Genomic DNA, 22,047 nt, shown 5'->3' with positions numbered 1-22,047 from the left:
TGAGATTATAACAGGAAAAAAAAAAATCAAAGAAAAAATATTTATCTAAGTATGGTTACTCTGTGCATTTGATAGCACTTTGTGTACAGGCAGCTCATCAGTTTCTCCTGTTTGTGTGGGTCTTTCCAACACAGCAATAGAAGAGAGAAAATCATTTTTGCTACAGAGGAGAAAATGTGATTGTAAAACCACAGAAACTGGCAGGGGGTTTCAGGCCTGAAACTACTTTCAGTTTTGTTTTTAAACTGGCTAGAATCCAAGCTGATGGTATCCCTTTAAAGAAACCAAGCTTAATATTGGAAAATAGCAGAGTTATTTCAGAAGGCAGCCCTGTTCCCTGTGCGTACAGAATCCTGACCTGATGTCACGTCTTATCCTTTGGACAGCATGGTCAGTGTCTCAGTGGAGACCACAAACAGCACTACTCCCGCATTTGATGCTACCTACAGTTCTTGTGCAACACTAGAAGCATTAAGAACATTAGACATCAGATCTAAGACCCTCGAAGCACTTCTAGCATTTAATGCCATTTAGATGCTAAAAGCACTGCCAAGGCGTGATCTCAATGGCGGTAGTACATCTAGCATGAACACGGAGACTGATGCTAATATTTAATGCTAGAAGAGCTGGGGAGGAGAGCCAAAGTGAAAAAATGGCAACTGTGAAGAGGAAGAGGGAAGAGATGAGAGAACATCAGAGGAAGGATTATTAAAAAAGCGGGCAGAGGAGATAAAGAAAAAAGATCCCATCAAACAGCACTTTGTCAGGCAGACAAGCCGCACTGCCTCCAAAAGAGCCAATTCAGGCTTCAGGAAGTGGCAGGAACAATGGGGAAGGGTCAACCCACCTGACTTAAGAGAAGAAAAATGGAAGAATCAGGGTATTGACCCTTATGTTCCAAATTTTGACCCCTTTACTATTATTGATGGGACAATGACCCATAACAATTCACTTCTGAAATAAACCCTAAAGTAATATGGCCAATCAACCTCACATCTTTTAACTTTTTTGTTGTTAAAAAATCAATGGAGCGCAGAGATTTAACTCAAACTCACCATTCTTAAAATAGTAACTGATGATGACTCATGCCCCAGTTTGTCATGCATGCAACAGCATATTGAAATCACTGCCGAGTTTTACAGCCTGGATATCGTACAATCGTAGTTCGCTAGCCCACTGTTCTTACTGATGTTAATGCCACTCAGTTTTTATTAATATTAAATATTGGATTTAGCAGTTGCATAGCAACGGCAGAACATCTTATGTGCAATGCTTGACATTAAAAATGGCAAATAAGGGAAGAATGAATGTATTCAAAAATTATACTAAGGACCTGGCAGAACAGCCATGTAGCCCAACCAAAAAAAAAAAAAAAAAAATATGTAGAGTACAACATAGCAAAGGTGGAATAAGACTTGCCATGTTATGTTCAATCACTTAGGACTTCAAAAAAGCATCTGTGCAGAATGAATCATGCATAATACACTAAAAACAAAATTTTGAAAAAGGAACTGCCTACTTTTTATAGTATTTTTTCTCTCCATTGTCACTGCTCTTAGAAGCTTGAAAAGAACATTTCTTTTCCCACCGATTTTGTCCTTTTCCATTTGGAAGATGATTTTTTCCCTGCATTTCAAATGGAATAAAAATTAACATGGCTGCCTTTGTTAAATTCCTTGTGTGTATACTTTCATCATCTATCTCAGTATTTGATAGTTCACAGCAGCTAAAGAGCAGGGCCAGTGGAAAAATCACAGAAGTCACAGACAATGAGAGGAGAGGGAGGGGAATGAAGATCCCATGATTTTGGAGGGTTCTGCAGTTTTTAACATTTCCCACACTGTTCCACAGAATCTAAGCTTCTATACTGTTTAAAGCTTTGTCTATTGTTAAAAATGACCTGCAGAGGGAAGATAGGGAAAAACAAAGAGAATTTGTCTTTTTATTCTTTATGATGTATTAATAATGCTCAAAGAAGTGCTGGGGGGGGAGGGGGGTTAGGGGTTTGGGGAGATTTTTTTTTGCTTGCACATTAGAAGTTAGACCTTGTTCACTCTAGAAGGCTCTAAGGTGTCTGGAGAATTAGTAAAGCAGTCAAAAACCTCAAAACCGCAACAACTGACAGGAGAATGCATTTCTATATTCAGACTATTAAATAGTTTTAAATATTGTTAACACCCATTCCCTTCAATACCTAAAAAATGATACTTTAGGTGCGAGAGTTAACAACATGTCCGCCAAGAAGTCCCTAGCAAAACCTGGGGAGAGGAGACTTCACATTGACCTTCCTGATATTTGTTTGTAAGGTTAAAAAAACCCCACATGCATGCATATCAGGCCTTCTTTGTCGATCATAAAGAAACAAAAACTTTTGCAGGTCATCTCTGAGACCCTGCCCAATGTACACCACCAAGCTGCTGCCCATTAACCCAGCCTTGGAAAAGAGTGTGAATTCTCTTCTCCATAATTATGTTCACCTTCATGAAGTGCTGGCTTCACAATCTGGATGTGCCATTTACCCGCTAACAGTAGCAAGCTCAATAAAGCAGGTTGATTATCCAGGTTTTCATACCATGTTCACATAGTACCAGAGTGCCTTTGCCCCTTTATCTAGGCAACTGTAAAAAGAGAATGGACACTTTGTCTTTCCCCCCACCCCAAACATTTGAGCTGGCAAAGAGGTATTATGGAGCCATGATGCTACAAACAGTTTTCCTAGCCCATATTCAGCAAAATAGTGGCTCAATACTTCAAGCTTTGCAAAAGATCTAATTAAGGTGTAAGCACCTCAGGTCTTCTTTTAGACCCAATAACTAACAACATTTACAGTGCTTAACCAATAATAAGGCTGCTTAAAATATTAATGATGAAAAAAATATTATTGGGGCCCGTAAAAGGGGGAAAGCATCACCAAACTCAGAAACTGCATACTGTTTTGGCTGTGGCCCTTTGTCCTCTCCTACTCCTACTTCCCCAAGGTTTGTCACTAACCCAGGTGCAGACAAAATCACTCAAACTTCAGCCCTATGATCTTTCTCACACCCTTACAAATCACAAGGACTTCCACTAAAGTCAATAAATGGGCACAGGGATTCACTCATGTAGGCTGCAGGATTGAAGCCTGTGATTATTTTAAGGCAAACATTGGGCATTGGATCAAGGACATCACATTTAATTAATGTGTAGAGCACTATGTATACAGTTACAATAGAAGTAACAACGCAAGTCTGTAGCAGGGTGGTCACCCACTTCTGCCCTAAGGGGTTTAAAACAGCCCAGGAGAGGGCCGTGGTTGGGGGGCAAGCAGCTCCCAGGCTGATTGGGGAAGCAGGCACAGCTGCGGCCACGCCCCAAACAGACCTCAGCTGGCCCTTATAAAAGGGCTGGGAGGCAGCAGCGCAGAGAGAGTCACGTCTAGCTGTGGAGGGAGATGGGTTTGACTGCTGGGGAGTATACCAGGGTACTTGAGGTGGAGCAGGGCTGGGGAAAGGCGAGAGGAGCTGGGGAGCTCTTGCCTGGCAACTCCCCAGGCTACCAGCCTTGTGCAAGGCCAAATAGGTACTGTGGTTGCAGGGGGCAGCCCAAGGGTAGGTGGAGGCAGCAGGTCCAAACCCCCCTTGCCTGTGATGAGTGGCTTGTACACTGCAGTCTGCCCCAGTGAAAGAGGGCTAGATGGTGACTGGCATAGCCTTATACTGAGGTGGGGATAGTGGGTGGGGGTTCCTCTGGGTGGGGAGACCCAGAAACTGTGGGGGTACTGCCAGGGGGCAGCCCCCAAGAGAAAGGGGCACTGGGGTCAGGGAGGGACACGGGGGCCAGTGGAAGGCAAGACACCAGCCGACAGATGGTGCTCCAGAGGATGGAAAGCTAATTCCCTGGACGACCATCAGGAGGCACTGCAGTGGTGAGTCTCGTGCACGCTTACAAAGTCAAACAACCAAGATAACCAGCCTTCTTAAAACTGCTACTTTCCCTTAGTCTTATCCATGGTACAAAATTATGATAATTTGCCTGTAACAGCTTAGGCATTTTAAAAGAAACAGTAGCACAACAAACTGATCTAAGAAAGTAACTTTGTTCCAGTTTGAATTACCATAACACCTTTGTTAAAAACGAAACATTACAAAGGACCCAAATGATAGGAATGCACCCACAATTTATTTACAGGTACCCTAAACCTTTGTCTCAGGCATTTGGGAAGAGTCCATCATTATTGTATTGGGCCAACCGCTTAAGTGCCACTAAAGGGAGCACAAAAACAAACACAAGCACTTTGGGTAGAACCTGAGAAGTGTTTTTTAGTTGACTTTTAAAACTTTCTGCAGTTTTTTTTATTAAAGTAGTATATTTTATTTATATTGGGTTAATGTAGGGGCCTACTCAATGGTATGACTGAAATATAAAACAATCTAACATGTGGGTAGAGTTGGGGAAGGAGAGATCAGATAATTCAATGACCAAAAAAATACGTTCATGCAGAGTTAAGGTTGTGTGGTGGTATGCCATCCCGTTGGAGTTGAGCAAAACTCCGTCTGAAAAATCACAAAAAGCCGTTAATGTTGGCCATGAACCTTAACTCTGCCCACCTTCAGCAATGGCCCACTAGACCCCGTTAACATACATACCTTTACTCTGCCAACCCCACAGTTGCTGAACTGTATCAGCACTTCACCTCCTTTTACAACCCGTTCACGCTCATCCACATGATTCCATTAGATAACAATTTCCTAATTCCAAAAAGTGTTGCATCCAAGATGGGGGAATTTTATATTACACTTCATCTTGACAGATGAAGAATTGATCACAGAACTAAAAATTAATGGCAGCTTAGGTACAAGTGATTGTGACTTGATCATATGTATGATGTGCAAACAGAATAAAGTCCAGACCAGTAAAATATATAATTGGTGCTTTAAAAAGGGCCAATTTAATAAAACTGAAAGCAATTATGAGCCAATTCAGTTGGGAAAAAGAATTTAAAGAGAAAGATCTGAATGATAATTGGGAACTCTTAAAGAGCATTTTACTAGATGCCCAGAAAGCCACAATCAAGAAAGAAGGCTGTGCTGGTTATAACACCAACCTGGCTTACAGGGGAAGTGATAGCAGCTATAAAGTATTATACGTATGTGTAGAATCCATTACTATATGCAAATGGTAGAACTGTCAATAATAACACAGAAAAAGACAGAAGTGTTCAATAATTATTTCTGTTCTATGTATAGGAAAAAGCAGGATGATGTATTCATATCAGATTACGCTGTATTTCCAGTCCAACAGTAACTAAGGAGGATGTTAAACAGCTACTAAAGTAAGACAGCTTCAAATCAGTTAGTTTGGATAACTTGGATGCAAGAGTTTTTAAAGAGCTGGATGAAGCGCTCACTGGACTGTTTAATGTTGGGGGTGTGGGTTTTTTAGTAAATTTTGGAATGCTGGGGATGTTGGGACATTAGGACAGACATTAGAAAAAACTTCCTAGCTGTCAGGGTAGTTAAGCACTGGAATAAATTGCCTAGGGAGGTTGTGTCATTGAAGGTTTTTAAGAACAGGTTAGACAAACACTTGTCAGGGATGGTCTAGTTATTACTAAGTCCTGCCTTGAGTGCAGAGGACTGGACTAGATCAGCAGTTCTCAACCAAGAGTGTGGGGGCCACGAGCAGGTTATAGGGGATCTGTCAAGCAGGGCCTGCATTAGACTAACTAGGGCTCAGGGCAGAAAGACAAAGCTTTGCCACACAGGGCTGAAGCCCTGAGCCCTGCCACCCGGGCCTGAAGCCAAGGCCTGAGCAACTTAACTTTGCGGGGTCCCCTGTGGCGTGTGGTCTGTGCCAACTGCCCTGGTTGCTATCTCCTAACGCTGGCGCTGGCTTTTATATCACAAAACAGTTGTTGTGGAACAGGTGGAGCATAGTTTTTATAGCACATTAAGGGGGCCTAAGAAAGAAAAAACCTCTGGACTAAGTGACCTATTGAGATCCCTTCCAGTCTAACACGTCTATGATTCTATGACAGCCAGGTACTCTCATATGCTAATAGCGCTGCAACCCCCAATGTCTCCAACAGCCTAACATAGACAACAGAAACCCCCTGCAGAGTCTTCCCCCCCCCCCCCTCCGGAGCAGTGGACAAGCAATTACCCAGTACAACTCTCTAGAATCTAGACATGTTAGGTACTTATATGGCCCCATTACAACAGTATCTGAATGCCTCATAATCTAATGTACATATCGTCACAACAGCCCATAAGGAACGGAAGCAATACTAGCCACACCTTACAGATGGGGAACTAAGGCACAGAGAAACTAAGTAACTATGGGAGCCTGTGACAGAGCAAGGAATCAAACCCAAGTCTCCTAAGTCCTAGCACCATACCTACTTAGCTAGCCTTCCTGTCCAGGTAGAAAACACCTCCGATCCAGTGTGAACTCATCAATTCTGCTAGAGTCCACAGTAGAGTTGACCCCCAAGGTGGAACTAATAGTATCAAAGATTATGGGTAGATTCTTAAGTCTGGACAGTTGTCTAGAGGAGATTCAACCACTAGTCGACACCATGTAGTCTTCATGCCATCTCCAGACCCAAAACCTGATTGACACAATCCTCGGATATTTTTCATTTCTAAGTGACAGTTACTTCATCTTCTCATGAAGGGGCAATTGCTCTAGCTGACTGAGCTTAAATATTCTAGGGGTTTGGAGAGGATGGGGGTGGGAAGGAGAGTCTGACTTTGTTACCTCTCTTTTTAATCTGCCTTGCTGCTGATGCTTTATATCAGGAGTTCTCAATTTTTTTAATAGTATGCCCACATACCTCCCCTTCCTTTGTGACCCTTCTCTTCCATTCATGAGGACCGAACATCTTTGCAGCAATTGTTTACTTGGAAAAGCAGTATGAGGAAAGTGACATTTTATCTATTGTAATGCATCTTAGCAACTGGACACCAAGACAAGCTGGCCCCATGTGACCAACCAGCTTTCTTCTGAGCATCAGCTAGTGCTCCACTGACCAGACTTTAGGACCTTCTTCTTAGCTGTTCCCTCACACCAACCCCAAAAACCACAGGATGGTAAAGAATGACAACAGCAGAGAGATTTTCTATAACTGTCTATTTACTACATGTGAATCTCTTTTTACCTTTAAATAGGTCATTCCATCTTGGGGGAAGGGGGTTGGTTTGTTTAAAACAAACAAACCGTTACTCACCTTCTTGTAACGGTTCTTCGACATGTGGTGTTCATGTCTATTCCAATCCGGTGTGTGCGCATGCAGGATGGCCAGAAGATTTTTCCCTTAGCAGCATCCATCGGGTCATCCTGGGCGCCCCCTGGAGTCGCACCCTCATGGCGCCTAATATAGAGCCCTGCCGATCCGCCACCCCTTCGGTTCCTTCTTGCCGCCTACTCCGACAGAGGGGTAGGAGGATGGGTATTGGAACGGACATGAACACCACATCTCTAAGAACAACAGTTACGAGAAGGTGAGTAACCGTTTTTTCTTCTTTGCATGCTTGTTCATGTCAATTCCAATCAGGTGACTCCCAAACAAATTTAGGAGGTGGGGTCGGAGCTGTCCACTGACTGGAGTATGGCTCTACCAAAAGCCGCATCATCTCTGGCCTGCCTAGTAACTGCATAGTGTGTGGTGAAAGTGTGTATTGATGACGTCGCCGCCCTGCAGATTTCCTGGGTGGGGACTTGAGCCAGGAAAGCTATTGATGAAGCTTGCACCCTTGTAGTGTGCGCCGTTATCGGGGGCACTGGGATTCCTGCTAGACTGTAGCAGTCGGTAATGCAGGCCACAATCCATGATGGAAATGCGCTGTGTCAAAACAGGCTGGCCCTTCATCCTGTCTGCTAATGCGACAAAGAACTGTACCGAATTCCTGAACAGTTTCGCCCTTTCGATGTAAAAGGCCAGCGCTCTGCGGATGTCAAGAGTGTAGAGTCTCTGCTCCCTGCTACTCGCATGAGGCTTGGGTAGAAAATCGGGAGGAAAATGTCCTGGTTGAGGTGGAACTGCGATACCACCTTTGGGAGGAAGGTGGGATGGGGCCTGAGCTGAACCTTGTCCTTAAAAACCACAGTGTAGGGCGGCTCGGTCATTAGAGCCCTGAGCTCAGACACCCTCCAGGCTGAAGTTATTGCCACCAGGAACGCAACCTTGTAGAGGAGAGAGAGCAGGGAGCATGTTGCCAGAGGCTCAAAGGGATGCCCCATGAGCCCAGGGAGGATCAAGTTAATGTTCTAAGCAGGAACGGTTGGCGAACGTGCGGGTACAATCAAGGCCCTTGAGGAAGCGACTGACCTGGGGGTTAGCAAAAATCAAGCGGCCCTGTACCCCCAGTTGGAAAGCCAAGATGGCAGCCAGGTGTACTCTTATAGAAGACAAGGAGAGACGTTCCTGCTTTAGGTGGAAAAGGTAATCCAAAATCTGGAGCACTGAGGCAAGCGCTGGGGGAAGGTCACGCTGAGCTGACCAGATTGAAAATCTCTTCCACTTGGCCAGGTACGTGGCCCTAGTGGAGGGTTTCCTACTGCTTAGAGAACCTGTCTGACTAGTTCTGAACAGGAGAGCTCGAACATATTCAGCCATGGAGCCTCCAGGCTGTGAGATGCAGCGACTGCAGGTTCAGGTGCTGGAGCCACTATGATCCTGCATGAGAAGGTCTGGGAAGAGCAGCAGGGTAACCGGGGCTCCGACTGACATGTCTAGGACAGACGTGTGCTAATGCTGGCGGGGCCAGGCTGGTGCTATGAGAATGACCCGAGCCCAGTCTTTGCGGATCTTGAGCAGGACCTTGTGGATGAGTGCTATGGGTAGGAAGGCATACAGAAGCGGTCGTCCCCCCCCCCCCCAAATGGAGGAGGAACGTGTCCACTGTGGAGCCCGGACTGTGATTCTGGAAGGAGCAGAACTGCTGACACTTCCTGTTGCGTCATGTGGTGAAGAGATCGATCAGGGGACAGCCCCACCTCTGGAAGAGCGAAGATTTGACGTCCGGGCAAAGGGACCACTTGTGGCTGTGAAAAGACCTGCTGAGGCAGTCCGCCAGCTCGTTCTGGACCCCTGGAAGGTACGACACCTGTAGATGGACTGAGTGCTCTAGACAAAAGTCCCATAACCTGAGGGCTTCCTTGCACAGAGGAGAGGAGCGTGCACCCCCGTTTGTTGATATAGAACATCATGGTCGTATTGTCCATGACCGATACACATTGACCTGCTAGATATGGGCGGAATGACACGCTAGGTGTACCGCCCTGAGCTCCCTGACATTGATATGAAGACTGAGATCTGTCTGTGACCAGAGGCCCTGCGTCCTGTGGTCCCCCAGATGAACTCCCCACCCCAAGTCCGACGCATCTGTCACTAGCGTCAGGGATGGATGTGGGGCAGCAAAGGAGACTCCTGAGCACACCTGCTGAGCGTCCGTCCACCACAGGAGCGAGTCGAGGATAGAGCGAGGCAGGGTCATGATCATGTCCAAGCTGTCCCTGGCAGGTCTGTACACTGACGCAAGCCACGAATGAAGTGGCCAAAGCCTGAGTCTGGTGTGCTGAACCACGTATGTACAGGCTGCCATGTGGCTGAGAAGTTTGAGACAATTTCTCGCGGTGGTGCTAGGAGCGACTGCACCTCCTGAATGAGAAGTTGCTCGTGAGAAGGGCCCCGGAGGGGGGGGGGGGGGGGGGGGGGGGAAGGGCGGGAGAGCACAGAATTGAATGGAGTATCCCCTCTCTACCGTGCGAAGCACCCAACGGTCCTAAGTTATATGGGACCATGCACGATAGAAAGGGGATAGTCGGGAGGAAAAGATAAGGCGTGGTGAATCCCATCTCTGGTCTGGTACGCCATCCTCAACCGCACCTTCAAAAGGCCGGTTTAGAGCCAGAGAGCAGTTTGGGCTGGCCTTGATTAGCGGAGGGATGTTGCCTTCTCCTACCGCTCCAGTTCCCCCTCCTAGAATTGTCCTGGCAGTTCTGCTGCTGGAAACTTTGAGGAGGTTGTGAGCGGAAGTGTCTCCACTGTGTAGCAGGGGTATGCAAGCCCAAGGATCTGAGGGTGGCTTGGGAATCTTTTAGGCTGTGGTGCCATTTGTCCCTCTTCTCTGAAAACGGATTCTCCCCCTCAAATGGGAGATCCTGAATTGTTGGACTTCGTAGGGTAACCCTGAGACTTGCAACCAGGCCCAAGGCCACATAGCCACCCCTGTCACCGTGACTCTTGTGGCAGCGGCTAAGGCTGCCTGCAGTGAAGCATAGGAGACTAATTTCCCTTCTTCCACCAAGGCGGTGAACTCTGACCGAGAGTCTGAAGGGACGAGCTCTGTGAACTTAGCCATGGAAGCACAAGCGTTGTAAGAATACCTGCTCACAACAGCCTGCTGGTTAGCAATATGGAGTTGTAAACCACCAGGGGAGTAGATTTTTCTACCACAAGCTCCAGGCGTTTAGCGTTCCTATTCTTTGGGGAAGGACTTTGGGAAACCTTGTCTCTCCTGCTGGTTAGCCACATCAACGACCAGCAAGTCCGGAGGCAGTTGGGAGTAGAGATGCTCAAAGCCTCTGGAGGGGACGAAATACTGGCACTCATTGCATTTGGCAGTGGGTGGCAGGGATGCTGGTGTCTGCCAGAGTCTTGGTGGTGTCCACCACCGTCTTTGAGGGGCAACGCTACCCATGAAGGCCCCGAGGGTGCTACAATGTCCACCATGGGATCTGTGTCCTCAATCACCTCCTTGGCCTTGATGCCCAAACCTTGCACAGCCCTGCAGAGCAACTGCTGTAGAACTGTCCTCTAACGCAGGAGCTATGGATGTCCCTGCCAACGCTTCGTCCAGTGACGAGGAGGAGGAAGCGTGTGCCGGTGGTGGAAGCTCCCTGCCGTCTGCCCCAGATGGGTCACGTGACTCCCCGGGCAGCATTGGATGAGGTGGTGCCACTGATGATGTTGCGGCCATAGACATCGTAGCCAACGTCTGCGTCAGCATCAGTCTCACAGGAGGGAGCTGCATCGGCATGCTCACAGGAGCCGCCAGGGTCAGGAGGCCAGGTGCTGGCACCTGGGTCGTAGGTGCCTGCATCAAGGTCGACAACGGTACAGACGTGGGAGACAGGTATGTCGCCGTCATGAAGGCCGGTGCCAAAGTCAGAGCCGAGCATGGTGCCAGAGTCAACAATGGTGCCGGAGGGAAAGGCATCGGGACTGTAGGCGCCAGGGCAGATGCACAGCGGAAGGCGGAGGCAATTTACAATGTCTCTGCCCCTGGTAATAAGCCTAGGGAATCCAGAAGGGCCACTGAGGTGGGTTCTGCCACTGCGGAGGCCACACCTGCTGCTCCCTTCTGTCTCTGCCCGACCACGCTCTAAGGTTTCTGCTCCTACTTGAGCGATAGGAATCGGGCTCCAACTCGGAGGTCTCAGACACTGAAGACCACAGAGGAGCCGATCCTCGGTGCCTCGAACGTTGAGAGCTCGGGGAGCAGGAAGGCTCTGTCGGAGCGTGTAGGCACCGATGGACAAGGCGAAGGGGAGCGCCTCGACATCATAGCCGGCTTTCCCTTAGAGTGCATCAGAGGACAGGGCTCCGGCACGGAAGGTTTCTCCCTGGCAGGTGAGAACGGTGCAGTCAGGTGGAGGAGATCTCTGGTGACCTGGTACGCTTCTGGCGTGGACAGGAGCTGGAGCTGCTGCCTAGGTGCCGGAGATCAAGGTGGGGCCAGACTCGACTGCCTCATCTTGACAGGAGTCAACATGGTCCCGGAAGGAGATGCCGAGGAGTGGTCCGCCTGGGGTTGCACTCGAGGCTTAGCCAGAGGAGAACGGTCGTCCGGCTTTTCCTTCTTTTGAGGCACTGGTGAATGGGAGTGGTGCCTACTATCAGATGGGCCCCGTGAGGAGCCGTGGCAGTGCCGAGTGTCCCTGGAGGAGTCCTTCCTCGGCGCCAAAGTTGCCAACAGCACTCCGCATCAAGGACGCCGCCGTAGGGATCGGGTCTCTCGAGCCCGGGTTGGAATGGGGGCGCAAGGCTGCCTCCATGAGGATCACCTTCAGCCGCTGTTCCCGTTCTTTAAGTGTTCTCAGGTGGAACTCATGGCAGATCTTGCAACGATCTTTCTGATGGGTCTCCCCAGACACCTAAGACACGACAAGTGTGGATCACTCTTAGGCATGCGCTTGGTGCAAGCCACACAGTTCTTAAATCCCGGGGACTGTGGCATGCCACGGTGCAGGGGCCGGGGGACCTCCCAACTACTATACTATACTAAACTTTAACTGGAGTACTACTAACAACTAACTATATACACGGAATAATGAAGAAACTTGCTGAGCAAGAGCCAAGGGAAGCTCCAGCCACCGTCACTGGCGGTAAGAAGGAACTGAAGGGGTGGCAGGTCGGCAGGGCTATATATTAGGCACCATGAGGGCACGACTCCTGGAGGTGCCCAAGCCAACCAGACGGATGCTGCTAAGGGAAAAATCTTCTGGCCATAGTGTGCGTGGACACACACTTGATTGGAATCAACATTAACAAGCACTCTAAGAAGAATGTGTATTACACTTTGAAATGAAAGTGGGGTTTGATTTTTTTTTTAATATTGCATTATATAGGTGAAAGCTGAGGCCAGAACTCACAAGATACAACTTTAGATGCACTAAAAAAACTAGAACCTTCTAGAAAGCTGCCAACAAGAACCTATCTGTTGGCAAGAGGAACTGAAGCCTGGTTTAAGATTTCCTACAATGCTTGCTTTTATAGAAACGTGCTTCTTCAGCATGACTTTCCATCTGAAACAGAACCTAACCAAAAGATATTCTAGAGTGTTTGACACACACCTTGTGAAAGCAATATCTGCATTTGTTCCAAATGCCATTTTGCTAGTGAATTTTTGACAAGTAGCTAAATATCTCGATAACTCTAGAAGACCACACCTTTGCTACTGATTCCATTTCCAAACAAACAGTGTGACTCTGCTGAATTTGGGTGCATGACTAGATACAGACTGAAACTGCCCTCTGGCAACAGCAGGAACACCAAGGATACATACTGCTGTGTTTCTTGGATCTCACCCAGATGCATGTGTCCGAGGTGCTATTATAAAATTCCCAAATAAAAACTACAGTAAAGTGGAGTTACGTTTGAAAGTACATATTGGTAATTTAAAATAAACTATATTACAGGGATGTTATAATCTCAAAACTAAGCATTATATATCCAGGTAATTCACAGTTGGAGTTAAATTTAAAGACATCCAAAACATGTTAAGGAATGTAAATACACAATCAAGAGCATTCAAACCACTGCAGCGCTGTCATGGGGCTTGTCTATACAGTGGGGTAATGTGCACTATAGGGGTGTTGCAAATTAACAGGTTCACGTAGATTATGCTGGTGTGCTCTCAAGGTTCTCTAGTGCACTTTAATGTACCTTTAGTGAGCATCAGTAGGGTCTGCATGGACTAATGTGCAACACATCAGTGCATTTTAAAAATCACATCCCCACATGTGCACATTACTCCCATCATGTAGACAAGCCCATAATCTCTTCATACTTCCTATATTAAAAAAAAAACTGTAGTCCTCTCCAGGGGCATCTTCTATTGGTGTGCTGATGGCCACGGTTAGGCAAGGAGCGTCTCAAAGCTAAGTTGAATAGGCCTTTCTGCCTGGAAAATTCATGTGTTCTTTTGTTTTTGGATGCAAACCGGTACAGAACTGGTTCTCTGAACTTTAAGGTTAATGTCATTGAACGCAGACTGACTCAAGCTTATTCCACTCATCTTATTATCTTGACCTGATTCAACCAACTGGCATTGAAATGAAAGTTGTTTGGGGATTTTCTTATTCAAAGTGAAACAAACACAGGAACTTTTATCAGCTCACTTTGGCTCCCACATGGGATATCCCTCTATGAACCTGTTAAAATAATCTCCTGGTCAGTGACGGGGCTTTTATTTTGGATATCAAGAGAGATCTTTGACCATCTGAATTTCTTTGCTAAGGGTGGAGGGGATCTGTTGCCGGCTTACTCAGTCTATTGTGCAGCTGAGTTTCCCCTTGCTATAGAGCAGGGATCGGCAACCTTTCAGAAGTGGTGTGCTGAGTCTTCATTTATTCGCGCTGATTTAAGGTCTCTTTCTATAAGTCTATAATATATAACTAAACTATTGTATGTAAAGTAAGTAAGGTTTTTAAAATGTTTAAGAAGCTTAATTTTTAATTAAATTAAAATGCAGAGCCCCCCGGACTGGTGGCCAGGACCCGGGCAGTGTGAGTGCCACTGAAAATCAGCTCGCGTGCCGCCTTCGGCACACATGCCATAGGTTGCCTACCCCTGCTCTAGAGGATATGGAAGGTAGGTGTTTTTCAGATGCTGTTAGGAAGGTGTGTTGTTCCATGTAATGGAGAACCCAACCTAGTTCTTCCACATCCCTTGGTCTACAGCATAGTTCTCATGATGTCCATCAAATAAAATGTGATGGCCTCTAGGAACTGATGTAGATCTTTGAAAAGTCCATTCAATGTTCCTCACTTGAGGCTGATGCTGTGTAAACATGTTAACTCAACAATATGTTAAACAGAGAGAACAGATTATTTTATTATGGTATAGTGCTTCCCTAAACAAAAGCTCACTGTTGTAATGATTGGTTTTTGTCTGATAGTTATATGGCAAGGATTTGCAAACCTGTTAAAACTTCCTAAATAAATAGAGAGAGAGGCACTTATGCTTTGGTGGCTCAGGGAGACAAGGTATCAGGTTCTCTGTAATTTGTGATCACCAGAGATCACCTGACCCTGGGAGAACCTGTTCTTGATAGTCCATCAGTTAACTCGTCTCATGAAAGATGGAATATATCCTTTGAGTCTCCAGGTAGCTAGCAGTACCCTAAGAATTCTTACAATGATGTATGGGAAGGTATCTTAGCTAGGTCAAATGCTAAAGGCATTTGCTCATAGCACTGGTGAGCAAATCAATTTTATGTGAAAGATCATGAGACGGCCTATAAAAAAGAGGCTGCCAAGGATCTCTTAAGAGACATTTACTTATTGTATAATTTATTCTCTACCAATACGTTACCTACCCACTTCCATACCCCCATTTGTATGTCCAGAATTGCAAACTCTCAAGCCACCTAGTGTCCGGTATCTTTTCCATGTGCAAGTGCTTATAGATCGGGATCAAGTCCACCCTTAAAATAAGAGGAGACTTCACTCTTTTGCTTTTGGTGCAATATCTCAACACAAGGTGGTTCTGGGGAAACAGAAGCTGAAGCTCAGGGATGAATCTTACAATGATCTACATACTTATATGGCCCCTCTCACTTAGTATTGAAACACTCAAATAGTATGTCTTTTTTTTTTTTTTTAGGAACAAGTCCCCTTCTGACAGGATAACTGTCCTTACAGTAGGCCACAGCTATGTCTATCTCAGACAAGACCCCGTATTTGTATATTATAAAACGCTGTATTGTCTAAACAGACATTGGATTTAATGAGTTCCTCACATCTGGATCTTATGATGTCCTCATGCTGAATGGGAGGGAGGGCTGAAGGTATTGTATAGTTCCTTGTAGTTTCTACCTGAAACAATTTACAGGTGGCCCGGCTTCTCTTTTGATCTAATTGCTCATTCAGGTAATCATCCTGAGGAAAGCCCAGGATCTGGCTTACATGGTTGGACAGGGCTTGAGCCATTTTGAAGGGGAAATGTTTATATTTGTCTGATATGATTCCCCCCACCCCACCAATCATACTACAGTAGTCACTGTTTCCATTTTTTATGAATCAGAGCATTGGGCAACATTCTTCTGTTCTGCCTTCCCCTTTTTTCCATTACTTTGCAAAGAGGAAAACAAAGCTCTTTCCCATTTAGCCCCATTCTCAAAGAAACCTCTTGAAAATATGGAAAAATATTTCCAGGTCACTGACATGGAGGGAGAATCTATATGGGTTAAATCTAAATTCTTTTCTTTTATCTTTAAAATATTAAATGACCTTTTTTTAATAATTTGTCTTTATATTTATGCTTGAGTTCTGGGTTCCTAGTGACCCTACAGCAGGTCACTACTTCTTACCACAGAATTAATCTGTTTCCTTATCACCCTCTTCTAAAGGAATTTAGAGCTGTAGAACAGGGTGATGCAGCATGGGGGTGGAAAGGAAGTATTCCAAACTACAGAGTTTCATTTGTAGGACTGAGTCAGTAAGAAAAATGGACAATTTCTATTAGGAAGAATTACCCCTTAATATTCACTAGAGTACTTTATTTTAGTAGTCTTTCCTTTGAGCAGAGGGCCTTCCAGTCTCTTGTAACAAAGGAGGGTGGTCTGGGGAAGGAATGATCCTAAGGGTTCAGAAAGGATGCAGAATATTCAAAAGTGGAGTGGGTAATTGGGGGGGATGAACTGGAGTTGCTCATAGCAGATGATGAGGTTGTCTTCCTACCAAGAAGCATCCACTAAGTATACAGAGCACAGCATCTGCCCAGGCATGCAGACATAAGCCTGGACAGGGGTGTACAGCAAAATGTGATAATTCTTTTTGAAAGTGTAGGTAAAGCATGTATTTGAGCAGCAGGGCAAGGTACAACTGATTTTAGCTCTGAAGAAGGCATCTCCTAAAGCCCCAGACCCCAGTTACTTAATTATAGGCTCTATTTTTCTGGTTCTCAGGGAGCAGCTTTTGTATAGCTGATAAGGACTTAGGGCATAACAGAGGATGACTAGCTCCACAGCAACTTGAACCATTAGCAGAAGTATATTGCCTGGAGACTACAAATGGCATACCAGGTCAGTGGTCCACATAGTCCAGTACTAGCTGCTTCGAAGGAAGGTGGTGGAAACTATGCAGTAGCCAGCTATGGACTAATCTGACCCTAGGGAAAGTTTTGTGCAATGCTCAAGTAGGGAGTAATTGACTGAAGTAGGAGGGTTTGCAGCCCCTAATGTTTATTAGCACTGTGTCTAGTACATTTCAAAGAATTAATCTTTTAGCCTTAATCTTGCATCATTCAGTTCCATAGGCTACACAGAAGGGTTCATATACTCAAGGCCAGAAGGGACCACTAGGATCATCTAGACTGGCCTGTAGAACACAGAACTAATTCCTAGAGCAGATCTTTTAGAAAAACCTCCAATCTTGATTTTAAAATTGTCAGTGACTGAGAATCCACCCCAACCATTGGTAAATGGTTCCAATTGCTAATCATCATAGAAACATAGGGCGGGAAGGGACCCAAGAAGTCATCAAGTCCAGTCCCCTTCCCCCCATGCTATGGCAGGACCAAGTAAACCTAGACTGCCCCTGAGCGGTGTTTGTTCAACCCCCTTTCAAAAACTTCCAATGATGGGGATTCCCCAACCTCCCTTGGAAGCCTATACCAGAACTCAACTACCCTTGCATAGTGAGTTTTTATTAATATCTAGCCTAATCTACAGTAAGGGAGATTTAAGACTTGGCCTACCTTCAGCAGACATTGAGAACAACTGATCACCGTCCTTTTTATAACAGCCCTTAGCATAGCTGAAGACTGTTTTCAGGTCCCCTTCAGTCGTCTCTTTTCAAGAAAAACCAATAGGTTTTATGATGGTTCATCTGAGGACAGGCTTTTTTTTCTAAATCTTTAATAATTTTTGTGGCTTTTCTCTGTACTTTCCCCAATTTGTCCATATCTTTCCTAACACCTGGCACCCAGAACTGGACACAGTACACCCGTGCCAACTAAAGTGGGACAATTACTTCCTGTGTCTTCCATGACATTCCTGTTAATACACCCTAGAATATTAGCCTTTCACAGCTGCATCATATTGATTCATATGCAGTTTGTGATCCACTACACTCTACAGCAATACCACCTAGCAGTTATTCTCCAGGTAGTAGTTGTGCATTTGATTTTGTTGTTGTTGTTGTTAAGTGTAGTACCTTGCACTTGTCTTTAGTGAATTTCATCTTGTTGAATTCAGATCAATTCTCCAATTTGTCAAGGGCATTTTGAATTCTAATACTGTCCCAACAAAATGCTTGCAATCCTCCCAATTTATATGCGCACACTCCATCCATTATCCAAATCATTAATGAAAATACTGAATAGTATCAGACCCCAGGAGTGACCCCTGCAGAACCCCACTACATATGCCCTCCTAGGTTGACAGCAAACCATTCATAACTAATTGCTGAGTACAGTCTTTCAATGAGTTATGCAACCACCTTATAGTAATTTAATCTAGACATTTCCCTAGCTTGTTTGGGACTGTCAAAAGCCTTATTTAAAAAAAATCAAGATATCACATCTACTGCTTCCCCCACTTGTAGGCCAGTAACCCGCTCACAGAAGGAAATTCGGCTGGTTTGACATTTGTTAACAAATCCATGCTGGCTATTCCTTACACCCCTATTATCCGCCTGGAGCTTACAAACTGATGGCTTAATAGTTTGTTCCAGTAGGTTTCCAGGTATTAAAGTTGGGCTGACTGGTTTATAATTCCCCAGGTCCTCCTCCTTCCCCTTTTTTTAAAGATAGGAATTATGTTTGTCCTTCTCCACTCTTCTGGGACCTCACCTGTCCTCCAGGAGTTCTCAAAGATATCTAACTGTTCTGAGATTCCTTTAGCTAGCTCCTTACCTACCCTAGAATGAATTTCATCAGGCACTGCCAACTTGAATACATGTAAACTAGGGCTGTCAACTAATTTGTTAACTCAAAAATTAATAGATTAATTGCAGTTTTAATCTCACTGCTAAACAATAGAATACCAAGTGAAATTAAATATTCGTAGAAAAATCTAATTTTATTTTAATACAAACTGTACAGTGCTCACTTTGTATTACTCTTGATTACAATGACTAACAAAAGAAATAGCATTTATCAATTCACCTCATACATACACTTCCAGGATAGAGATTGCATTACAGTATAACTTACAAATAGATTATTTTGTTTACATAATTGCACTCCATAATAAAACAATGTAAAACTTTAGAACCTACAAGTCCACTCAGTCCTACTTCTTCAGCCAATCACTAAGAGAAACAAGTTCACGTACATTTATGGGAGATAACGATGCCCACTTCTTATTTACATCACCTGAAAGGGTGAGGGATAGCTCAGTGGTTTGAGCATTGGCCTGCTAAACCCAGGGTTGTGAGTTCAATCCTTGAGGGGGCCACTTGGGGATCTGGGGCAAAATCAGTACATGGTCCTGCTAGTGAAGGCAGGGGGCTGGACTCTATGACCTTTCAAGGTCCCTTCCAGTTCTAGGAGATGGGATATCTCCATTAATTTAAATTTAATTTAAAGTGAGAACACACATTTGCCTGGCACTTTTGTAGCCGGCCTTGCAAGGTATTTACATGACAGAGATACTAAAGATTCATATGCCTCTTCATGCATCGGCCACCATTCCAGATGACATGCTTCCATACTGATGATGATTTATTTTTTTTTTTTTTTAAGTGTTAATTAAATTTGACTGAACTCCTTGGAGGAGAATTCTGTTTCCTGCTCCATGGTTTTCCCCGCGTTCTGCCATATATTTGTGTTACGGTAGGCTTGGATGACGACCCAGCATATATTTGATTTAAGAACATTTTCACTGGAGATTTGACAAAACACAAAAGGTTTCAATATGAGATTTCTAAAGACAGCTACAGCACTCGACCTAAAGTTTAAAAATCTGAAGTGCCTTCCGAAATCTGAGACTAGGTGTGGAGCATGCTTTCAGAAGTCTTAAGATCAACACACTGATGCAGAAACTACAGAACCCGAACCACCAAAAAAAGAAAATCAACCTTCTGGTGGTAGCATCTGACCCAGATGATGAAAATGAAGATGAGTCAATCCGCACTGTTCTGGATCATTATCAAGCAGAACCTGTCATTGGCATGGACGCATTTCCCCTGGAATAGTGGATGACGCATGAAGGGACATAGGACATCTGGGATGCCAGCTACAACAATGCCATGCAAACAGCTATTGTCACTTTCAGGTGACACTAAACAAGAAGCAGGCAGCATTATCTCCTGCAAATGTAAACAAACTTATTTGTCTGAGTCACTGGCCAAACAGGAAGTAAGACTGTAAGAAGTAAGACTGGATTTGGAGGCTTTAAAGTTAGATTTTATTTTTGAATGCAGGTTTTTTGTACATAATTCTACATTTGTAAGTTCAACTTTCATGATAGAGATTTTACCACAGTATTTGTATTAGGTAAATTGAAATATTTTTTATAGTACAAATATTTGTAATATAAAGTGAGCACTGTACACTTTGTATTTTAATTGAGATCAATATTTGAAAATGCAGAAAACCTCCAAAACCATTTAAATGGTATTCTATTATTTAATCATGTGATTATCATGATTACTTTAATTGCTTGACAGCGCTAATGTAAACTTATCTAAACATACTTTAACCTATTCTTTCCCTATTTTGGCCTGCATTCCTTCCTCATTAATATTATGTGTTAACTAAAAGTTGGTGACCAGATACTTATCTTCACTATTAAAAATGTACACCTTGTTTCCAGTCTGAATTTGTTTACCGTCAGCTTCTTCTGGATAACTTATACCTTTGTGTGCTAGACTGAAGAACACATCAAATATTTTATATCCATGTTGGTACTGACACAGACTGTAATTAAGTTGCCTGTTCATCTTCTCTTTGCTAAGCAAAACAGATAGACTTAAGGAACTCAATCATTCTAAGGCAGGCTTTTTAGTCCTTTAAGCATTTGTGTGGCTCTTCGGTGAGCCCTCTCCAAATTTATCAACATCCTTCTTGAACTACAGACACCAGAACTGGATACAATATTCCAGTACCCCCCCACCCCCCAAACAATAACCTCTCTATTCCTACTCAAGGATTTCCCTGTTTATCCATCCCAGGATCACATTAGCTCTTTTAGCACCCTGGGAGCTCGTATTTAGCTGGTTACCCATGCATCCCCAATCTTTTCAGAGTCACTGCTTCCCAGAATAGTCCCCTACCCTGTAAGCAGGGCCTTGTGTGTGTGTGTGCACACCCAGCTTACCAAGTGATCCTGATCACTCAATCAGTGAGCTAGCCTCCTCATTATTTACCATTTCCCCAATTTTTGGATCACCTGCAAATGTTATCATTGTGTTTTCTTGCAGGTCATTGATAAAAATGTTAACTTGCACAGGGCCAAGAACCAATCCCTGCAAGACCCCCACTAAAAATACACCTGCTCAGTTGCAATGCCTTGTTTACAATGAGACCCAGCTGGCTTTTCCTCTAATGTGGGCCAGGTTGATTTTGTATCATTCTAGTTTTTTTTTTTTTTTAACCAAAATATCATGTGGAACCAAGTCAAATGCTGTTCAGAAGTCTCAATTTATTACATCAATACCAATCTTTCTCACCCAAAAAAAACTCTTCAAAATGAATCACAATCTATTTTCCATAAACCCATATTGATTTTCCTTAATTATATTACCCTCCTTTTAATTCTTTATTAATCTGCTGCTGTATCAGCCACTCCATTATTCTGAGGATAAAAGAACCCTCATTAACAGGCTGAAATCTGTTTCAGTTTCACTAGATGTCATTTTGTTAGGAGTCAGAGTAGCAGCCGTGTTAGTCTGTATCCGCAAAAAGAACAGGAGTACTTGTGGCACCTTAGAGACTAACAAATTTATTAGAGCATAAGCTTTCGTGGACTACAGCCCACTTCTTTGGATGCATAGAAGTGGGCTGTAGTCCACGAAAGCTTATGCTCTAATAAATTTGTTAGTCTCTAAGGTGCCACAAGTACTCCTGTTCTTTTTGCGGATACAGACTAACACGGCTGCTACTCTGACTCCTAACAAAATGACATCTAGTGAAACTGAAACAGATTTCAGCCTGTTAATGAGGGTTCTTTTATCCTCAGAATAATGGAGTGGCTGATACAGCAGCAGATTAATAAAGAATTAAAAGGAGGGTAATATAATTAAGGAAAATCAATATGGGTTTATGGAAAATAGATTGTGATTCATTTTGAAGAGTTTTTTTTGGGTGAGAAAGATTGGTATTGATGTAATAAATTG

The 22,047-nt window shown here is 44.3% G+C and overlaps 1 protein-coding gene across 4 annotated transcripts in view; it reads right to left on the bottom strand.

Annotated features, from left to right (window-relative positions):
• The window catches only part of LCOR (ligand dependent nuclear receptor corepressor), a 123,410-nt gene that overhangs the window by 67,299 nt on the left and 34,064 nt on the right, over positions 1–22,047 (bottom strand). For 2 of the 4 annotated variants that reach the window (XR_004646369.1, XM_034774972.1), the window contains exon 3: positions 1,520–1,626. The exons of the other annotated variants lie outside the window; for them this stretch is intronic. Coding sequence is in view for 1 of the 2 variants with exons in the window: in XM_034774972.1 (XP_034630863.1) it covers positions 1,520–1,626 (107 nt within the window). In the remaining variant the exon portion in view is untranslated. The remainder of the gene's footprint in view (positions 1–1,519; positions 1,627–22,047) is intronic. 4 annotated transcript variants of the gene reach the window in all.

This window comes from Trachemys scripta, chromosome 7 (assembly GCF_013100865.1).
Source record: "Trachemys scripta elegans isolate TJP31775 chromosome 7, CAS_Tse_1.0, whole genome shotgun sequence".
Lineage (NCBI taxonomy): Eukaryota > Metazoa > Chordata > Testudines > Emydidae > Trachemys > Trachemys scripta.
Note: the sequence above shows the minus strand (reverse complement) of the source record. Positions and strands in the feature narration are given on the sequence as shown.